The 8,809-nt window shown below is 48.5% G+C and overlaps 2 protein-coding genes across 2 annotated transcripts; both read left to right on the top strand.

Annotated features, from left to right (window-relative positions):
- The first annotated feature begins 351 nt into the window (after nucleotides 1–351).
- Nucleotides 352–1,834, top strand: LOC133907807 (protein CURVATURE THYLAKOID 1B, chloroplastic-like). Its single transcript, XM_062349898.1, has 6 exons — nucleotides 352–692; nucleotides 787–893; nucleotides 980–1,066; nucleotides 1,185–1,247; nucleotides 1,486–1,523; nucleotides 1,601–1,834. Exons 1-6 carry the CDS (start codon nucleotides 533–535, stop codon nucleotides 1,653–1,655), a joined length of 510 nt encoding a protein of 169 aa, XP_062205882.1. The 5' UTR covers nucleotides 352–532; the 3' UTR covers nucleotides 1,656–1,834.
- A 3,351-nt stretch (nucleotides 1,835–5,185) lies between these two features.
- Nucleotides 5,186–6,762, top strand: LOC133907946 (peroxidase 5-like). Its single transcript, XM_062350078.1, has 4 exons — nucleotides 5,186–5,485; nucleotides 5,585–5,770; nucleotides 5,873–6,038; nucleotides 6,131–6,762. Exons 1-4 carry the CDS (start codon nucleotides 5,261–5,263, stop codon nucleotides 6,508–6,510), a joined length of 957 nt encoding a protein of 318 aa, XP_062206062.1. The 5' UTR covers nucleotides 5,186–5,260; the 3' UTR covers nucleotides 6,511–6,762.
- Nucleotides 6,763–8,809: the final 2,047 nt, after the last annotated feature.

Below are 8,809 nucleotides of genomic sequence, written 5' to 3'. Positions count from 1 at the left end.
CCGCCGTGCGGCACTGACAAAGACACAAGAAACTTTGTTACCCTCTACATGCCAAAAGTTAAAAAAAAAAGAGAGAACCGGCCCTTTACACGCCTCAACCGAGCGATGGTCACACGAGCCCGTATCCGGCACGGCGACGCAGGAACGGAGACGGCCACACGTGCCGCCGCTCAGGCAGAAAAATGTTCCACTGATGCACGGCCGACCAGTTCGCTAATGCAGACGCCGGAAATTCGTGCACCGCAAACAGGGACATCCCTGGCCGACGGCCACAGGAAACCCAACCCCATCTTATCATTTTTCCGGCAACGTGTGGCGCCCGGCCCACGCGCCCCCACTATATCCGCGCTCGACAAAAGCCAGCCTCATCAGAGCCCCAGCTGCGCCCTCCCCACCGTGCGCGCGCGCGGAGCCGTTATTAGCCTTGGCCGCCGGCCTGCCCCACGCCTAACGCCTCAGCGCGCACGCAGCTAGCTGCACGACGTCGCCCGAGTGACACCGACCAGTTCACTCCACCGCGAGCGAGCTCGGCATGGCCCCGACCACCCCTGCCACGGGCGCCGTCGCCTCGCCGGTCGTGACGAGCCAAGGCAAGGCCGCCGCGGGCTCCGTCGGGCTTGGGCTCCCCGCGCTGCCGCCGCTGCCAGGCCTCGGCCTCGCGTCGCATGGCCAGCCCCGCGTCGCTTCCTTCTGTGAGTGGCTCCGAACCTGCGCTGTGCAACGATGGGCGTTCGTAACACGCCCAGAACGACGTTGCTTTACGCGTTCGAACGTGCATTTTTGCAGGCAAGCGGCTCGCGAGGAACGTGGTGTCCATGGCCGTGGGGGAGCCGTCGGCGCCTCTGGCCGCCAACGAGGAGCTCACCGAGTTCGTCGACGCCTTGAAACAGGAGGTGCGCACGCGAGACGACACGTCCTCTCTCTGTACTCGGCTGTAGCTTGGTTGTGGCGTGACATCTTGTTGCTGCTGTGCGTGCAGTGGGACAGGATCGAGGACAAGTACGCGGTGACCACACTCGCGGTCGCGGCCACGCTAGGCATGTGGAGCGCCGGTGGAGTAGTATCGGTACTGAATCATCAGTCCATCATCTTTTTTTGAATCTTTTTGAAGGATTTCTGAATCTTTTCTGCATGGATAGATTGACTCTAAACTAACGAATGGTTATTTTGATGCTACCTTGCAGGCAATTGACAGGCTCCCCGTGGTTCCAGGTCTGATGGAGGCTGTTGGAATTGGTTACAGTGGGGTAAGAATATCCACATCTGTCATCCGAGTACAAACTTCAGATCAGGACGACTGTTGAATGTTGATACATAGTATGACATATGTGGGATGGGACTTGCACAACAATGGCACATTGAGTTCTACGCTTGCACTAGGGCATTTTATCTTTTGCAGTGTTCATCTGCTCATCCTTAGAAGCTGCCTAGCATACCATTTTTCTTCCAAGTTTCGTCACTTCTTCACACGCTTTTCTGATGCAGTGGTTTGCGTACCGGAACCTGCTGTTCAAGCCGGACAGGTAATTTTTAAACATATCTATTTTATCCAGCCCTGGTGACGGAGTTTAGATGCTCAAACAACTGTAATCGATTGCAGGGACGCTTTCTTTGCAAAGGTCAGGGAGGTCTACGAGGATATAATCAGCGGCTAACTGCAGATGCGACACAAGTGCAAGCTCGGCCAAATTAAGAGAAGTTCATTCGAAGATAGACTACTAGCTAGTCTACTACTGTATTCTCTGTAATATATTTCAGTATAGCATCTAATTTTAATTCTCACTCAATGCATGTATGGTTAAATAATTTGGAAATTATCCGACAACGGATATTGTGTCCAAGGTCACGGCGATACCCATATCCAGAACACACACGTGGATCACTTATGATGGCGGTGACGACGCCCTGCTTTCACCCGAGCATGCCCTACGGCACGTCCTTTATGCCATACAGTTCAACTTCCTACTAGAATTTTAGACTTTGAACTTAAAATTTTGAATTTTCAATTTAGAGAGGTCTTACAAAATTTTCACAAGAAAATTCGCAGTACTTTTGAACCTCATATTTGTTGACAAAAGGAAATGCCACACAAAGATTTGGGATGTGCTAATTGGGACCTCATCAAAAAATAAAGTTTATCACTGTTGAACTGGATGCTCTGTGGCCATGCTCAATCTGTAATTTCCTTCTGGCTTCTATATCGCCATTGAAAATCCACCGGGAATCTCCCTTTGAACCAGCATTTTTTACAGTCCTCAGAAGGTGACAAGAGGTAACGGAAAATTTTACTTTTCGAGGACGTAATGATACCCTCCTATTTCACAATCACAAGGAAGTAAAGACATTACAACGTGAGGCACCGGTACCTCCCAAGGACTGCAAAAAAAAAAAGATCACCGTGCCAAAGGCCATTTAAATCCTGAAAAATTTCCGAGTAAGGCAATCTAGTAACAATAGTCATAAGGCAATCTACCTAGGTAGCAGGTAAACCCTTCATATTCAACACCTGGTTCTAAGAAAGTGGATGTGTTTGGTTTTCTAATGTAGTAAACATAATTATATGAGATTGTGATTGTGATTTTAATGATTAATGATAAAATAGTTATTAGGATTAATATATTTGTCAAAAATATATGTCAGTAGATTTAATGGATGCAATATATCAATAAATCACCGTAGCCGGGATAAAGTTTGATTGAATTAAAAAAATTCAAAGAAATTTACCTCACCGGATGGTCCGGTGCAGAGGAGTTTGCACTCAACGGAGTATTATGTCCAGAAGTTGATAGTCTCACCGGATAGTCCGGTGAATAGGATATGAGACCACCAGAGTGTTTCTGAAAAGGGGAGAGAAGACTAGGGACTTCACTGGATAGTCCGGTGATCTGCACTGGGTAACATCGGAGTATTTTCTGCAAAGAAAAATGCAAATGCAAAAGACTAAAGATCAATCCACTGGATGGTCCGGTGTTCTGTGTGTTGAATTCACTGGAGTATTTCTGATAAAGAGAAGAAGACTAAGGATCTCACCGAATAGTCTAGTGGTCTGCACTGGGTAACATCGGAGTATTTTTTACAGAAAAGAATACAAATATAAAAGACTGAAGATCAACCTACCGGATGGTCCGGTGCTTGATTTGTGCACATCGGATTATAGCACCGGAGAATTTCTTGCAGAGGTGACTACAAAGTGTTGAAGAATGAAGAACAACCCACCAGAAAGTCTGGTGCTCTGAAGATGAATACATCAGAGCGTTTTACACAGAAAGGTTGCAAATGCTCGGATAACTCACCGGAATGTCCGGTGATATATTTGAAGGTATACCGGAGTGTCCCGTATTCATAGAGGCATTGAGTGGAGTTTCAACGGCTAATTTCTAAAATTGTACTCACTGGATGATCCGGTGTTAGTATTACTGTTTTCACCGGATCATCCGGTGCTAACAGCTTTTTTGAGCCATTGGGAAAACGGCTAGTTGGCGGATTTGAGGCTATAAATACCCCTCCACCTAGTCATTTGAAGGTGTGGTATGCTGCTGGAGTTCAGGGAGTGTCATAGACACTTGACAAGACATACAAGCCACCAAAATACTTAAAGTGGTCCTCTAAGGTAATTAAGCACAAGATTAGATAGTGTTTAGTGCTTATAGGTTTAAAGTGAGTTATAGTTAGGTGCTGCAGCTTGAAGAAGGGATCAATGAGTGATACTAACTTATACCAAGAGGTACGCCGGTACCTTTGAAGTCTTGGTGACTCATCGGCAAGCTTGTTGACTATTCGACTTGGTGTGGAGACTATTGTCTTAGTGGCTCATGTTCCAAAGTGATCACAGCGGCAAGTGTCCGGAAGAAAAGCTATTGGTGAGACCTTGCCTTAGTGGCTCATCCAGCTTGAGCCATTGCCTTGTTAGCTTGGTGGCTCAAGAGTTATGAATGGGTGTTGACCGGGAGCATATCTTTGGTGGAGTTCCAACATGGACTAGGGGTGGTACATGCTATTGATGCCACAGGATAAAAATTCTTTGTGCTGAGTTTGTCTCTCTACTTTATTTACGTTTCCGTATTTATTTTCTTGCAATTTACCTTGCTAGTGTATGTTGCAATCCTCTTAAGCGGTAGAGTAGACACACTGGATAAACCTAGAGCACATTTAGATAGAAATTAAGATAGATTTATCTTGTAAAGTTTTCAGAATCAATTAGTTTTAAATGTTCTAATTCATCCCTTTTAGGACGTCATCATTCCTCACACCTAGATGAGGGTTTGTAAAGTTGTATAGTATATACAGGTTGAGAGGAAGCAGATTGAACGGAGTTATATTTATTGAAAAAAGTGGTGTTTTGTTAGTTGTATCTGTTTGGAGAGGCTTAACTGAGTTTCTATTTAATTGACTGAATCTGAGCATGTATGAGCGGATGCGAGAGTTGAGATTATGATTAGTTATTCGTATGAGGATGATTTTGTGGTATTGATAAATAGACCCTGCCTGTATGAGTGGATACAGGGAACTGTATCCACCAGGCGAGGCTACGGAGCAAGCTCACTCTTGAACCAAGATGAGATCATATATTTACACTCATCAAATCAAACTGTAACAATAGGTATAAGTAACCAAACGAATTTCTTTTTAAGATTATAAGTATCCACCATATCAGAAGCAAATTGAGGTAACCAAACACATCCAACTGAATTTATGCTTTTGGCTGGCTTATTTGAATATCCAATAAGCAAGCGTCTTCATGTTTAAGGTATAGCTTGCTATAGCTGAGTATCTAATCCCCGCCCCCAGGTCCCCATTCCGTGTTTATTTGGGCGACCCTCTCATTATTGGGCAAGAACGTCTGGACAATGGCCAGTTGACAATCTTTTATGCTAGCTCACAGTTACATCGTCTCACGTTGCATACGGTCATAGGGAATTGGACCAAGCAACACGACCGATCGATCACGAGCCATGATTGTCCAGCTCCATGGTCACAGCACAAACAGGACAGCACGGCGGCACTAATGTCCTGATCACGCTAGCTCCCGTTCGCCACGACCCAACCGATTCAGTTCCGAGTATCTTCGCCTCAGACGTGCTTCCCTCAATTGCATATATCCTACATTCTTGCATCTTCCTGCTGTCGTATATATATACACAGCCGACCCTCATCGTTGGCAGCCGTGCACCTCCGTAGCTTACACTACTAGCCCAGCTAGGTAGCAGTTGCACCGGCCATCTCACGGCGGTGAGATTGGAAAGGCGTAGGTGAGCTTACGATGGCAACGGGGAACGGAGCAGGGTTGCTGGCCGTCGTCGTTGCAGGCCTGCTCCTGCACGCTGCTGGCGTCGCCGATGCGCAGACTCTCCGGGTCGGGTACTACAACCAGACTTGCCGCACCGCCGAGTCCATCGTCGCCGACGAGGTCCAGAAGGCGGCGTACGCCGACAGGTCCGTCCTGGCCAGCCTCATCCGGCTGCACTTCCACGACTGCTTCGTCAATGTAAGCGATCAACTACATCGTGCACGCACGCATGCGCCCTGCGCACGTCGCCACATGCCAATTTCCTCACCGGAACGGCCGTCGCGTGCGGTGTTTCAGGGCTGCGACGGGTCGGTGCTACTGGAGGCCAGCGACAAGCAGGCGGAGAAGAACGCGCAGCCGAACCTGAGCCTGCGAGGGTTCGACGTCATCGACAGGATCAAGGCAAGGTTGGAGGCCACGTGCAAGGCGACGGTCTCGTGCGCCGACATCGTGGCCTTCGCCGCCAGGGACAGCGTTAAGCTGGTACGTACACGTACAATGCACGACAAAATCTGTTCTCGTGCGCGACACGACTGCGAATAATCGTTACTGACGAGATTGAAACTGTGAAATTCACGAGGACAGAGCGGTGGTGCCCGGTACGCCATTCCCAGCGGGAGGCCGGACGGCACCGTGTCGCGGCTGAGCATGACCAGCGACCTCCCGCCTTCGAACCAGCGGAACGTGGACGTCCTCGCCCAGCACTTTTACCGAAAGGGGCTGTCGCTGGACGACATGGTCGTCCTCTCAGGTAACACTCGAGTATATACAAACAGGATGCCATGCAACACGAAGCCGATCGATCACTGGCAAACCGATTGATCCTTCGACGCGTGCGTGCAGGCGCGCACACGGTGGGCGTCGTGCACTGCGGCACGTTCGGCTACCGGCTGACGAGCGACCAGGACAAGGGCATGGACGCGACCTACCGGAACAGCCTGCGGAGCCAGTGCCGGTACAACCCAAACAACCGCGTGTCCCTGGACGCCGGCAGCCAGTACGCGTTCGACTCGAGCTACTTCGCCAACGTGCTCGCCAACCGCACCGCGATCGAGTCCGACGCGGCGCTCGCCGCGCCGCGCACCGCCGACAAGGTGCGGCAGTGGAAGAACAACCCGGACTGGTTCAAGAGCAGCTTCGCGGCCGCCATGGTCAAGATGGGCAGCATCCGCAGCAGCTACCCTGGCAAGGTGCGCGTCGACTGCAGGAAGGTCAGGACGTGACGGGCGCAGGCAGGCGGAGCGCGATCACGGTCAGTGGCACGAGTGCGCCTCACGATTGGATTCATTTGTTTCGTTATCCTTTCACTTTTTTTTCTGTCTGTGCCATTTGTCAGCATGTAACATTCCTTGTTTCGGATTTTTTAGAGCAAATTCTTGGTTTTTGAATTTTGCCATTTCGGATGTACCCTTCTACATCTTCGCTATTATGCTATTCAGATTCAAGGACGTTTCTTGAGACGTGCATTCAGCTCAAGCTCTTGGTTTCAATAAAAAAATTAAATACCTCTGATATTACCGTACAGGATATTGAATTTGCCTTTTCTTTAGAGAGCACATTTTCTATCTACACCGTACTCATATCTCAAGCTGTTTGTTTCAACTAGAGATTATTAAAAACAACTTATAGATTGTGAATTGTAAAAACTAGATTGTATAATCTGCAGAAGCTGATAGGACCCATATTGATAGATTGTTACAATTTAGAGACTAGATTATGATAAAAATCTATTTATTTTAACTTATAAATTATGAATCACAATCTACTGAAATAAATAGAGCCTCTCTCACACTCTCACACAAACGCGTACATCCTTACACACGCTAGGAATTTTGCAAAGACACCGGGCCACATGTAGCGCAGGCTTATAAACGCTGAAACAGCGGTGCGCATAGAAGAAATTAGTTTTTTTACGAAAAATGGAAGAAAATTACTTTGCAGCACAGGAAAGGATAGATTAAAGAGCCAACCCCAAACAGATAAAGCTCACCTGACGAGTATAGCCCACGAGAACAATCGGTTCGAATTTTGGCCCACACTAGATCCCGTCGCTTCGTTACGCAAGACCCAAGCTGAATCCATGGGCCCATAGACTCACGGCCCAGTGTTTTGGCAGCTACGGGCCTCTGACCCAAGCAGCCAAGCAAGCATGCCGGCCCTTTTTTAATTTAAAAATATTATAAATATATATATATATATATATTTTAAAAATTCACAAAATTAGTTTCTCGTCGCCCTTACAACGGACGACATGTATTGTTAGCGTCTTCTAACGGTTGACTAATTCATGGTCGAATGCCACCGACATATCACGGTGACACGTCATGTGTTGCTTATTAATAGGTAGCATGGCATGATGCAGCTTACCTATCTTTCATCTATATTTGTAATTTTTTAAAAGGGATATATATATATCTGTAATTTTTTTATAAAAATATTAACAAAATCACACGCCAGATCCCTCGTTGCTGGTCGGACGATGCGCGGGCGCTCATCAAGCTCATCCCGCACCGTTCGGGCGGCGGCGGCGGCAGATTCAGCTGATCAGCTCGTTCGCTGCAGTCCAGGGTAACCGTGTGAACGAGAAGAAGCATGCCCAGGCTAGCGGTGTTCTAAAGGCAGCAAAATCCGGTGCGGTTACTGGCCAGGCACCCGCTTTGGCCGACCGAGCAGATCACCTGTACTGTACGCGCATTCGCCATGTGCCAGCGGCGCGCCCACGAGCAGACGGTGTCCGTCCAACGAGCCAGGCCCGACCTGAAGCCTTGCTATGTCTCTGCGTACAAAGCTGATGCCAGATTGCAAGGTTCTTCCTGGAGAGGGGAAAAAGAAAAGCTGATGCTAATCAGTTCGAAAGAGAAAGAGGATGGCGATGGACCAAAGGCAAACCTAGCTGTACTGCAAGAAGATTACGGCACCCCATGAAACGGCAAGGCTGCAAGCTAGAGGGCCAACCGAGCTAGTACCGTTCATACTGCTTTCGGAGCAACGTTGCTGTACTTGTGATGTGTAGCCATTTCTCTGACAGGCGTGTACATATTTTATCACATCTCCTATACTTCAATCGCCTGAATTTTGGGCTCTTTTACAGTTGATGGCGCCGGCGAGTTTCCTTGTTCGCGGAGGTGGTTTTGGGTTTCGGGATGTGTCACCAGGTTTAGAGGGATGCTTGGGGCGGCAAGCAGGTCGGGCGGTGGTGACGGATGGCAGGCGGAAGGACGAGGCGATGGGGGCGTTGCCGGCCGAGGTGTGTGGAGGACGGCCAGTGGACAAGGTCAGGATGAAGGAGCAAAATCGACGGGATTAGCACGGCGACGGGCAACGACTTTTTAATTGGAGTGAGGTTAAGATAATCTTTATTCTGTACCCTAATGTTTTTTTGGAGTGGATCGCTCGATCCAGCTTCTTGAGGCGATCGATTCGTTACCATGAGCTCAAACCCAGCGCGACAAGGGTCCTCGGGATCGAAGAATCTTGTCGCGGCTTGGGCTCTACCAAACACGATCTCCATGTGCAGTTTCA

The sequence above is a fragment of the Phragmites australis genome, chromosome 24 (assembly GCF_958298935.1).
Source record: "Phragmites australis chromosome 24, lpPhrAust1.1, whole genome shotgun sequence".
NCBI lineage: Eukaryota > Viridiplantae > Streptophyta > Magnoliopsida > Poales > Poaceae > Phragmites > Phragmites australis.
This window is presented reverse-complemented; position numbering and strand designations above follow the sequence as displayed.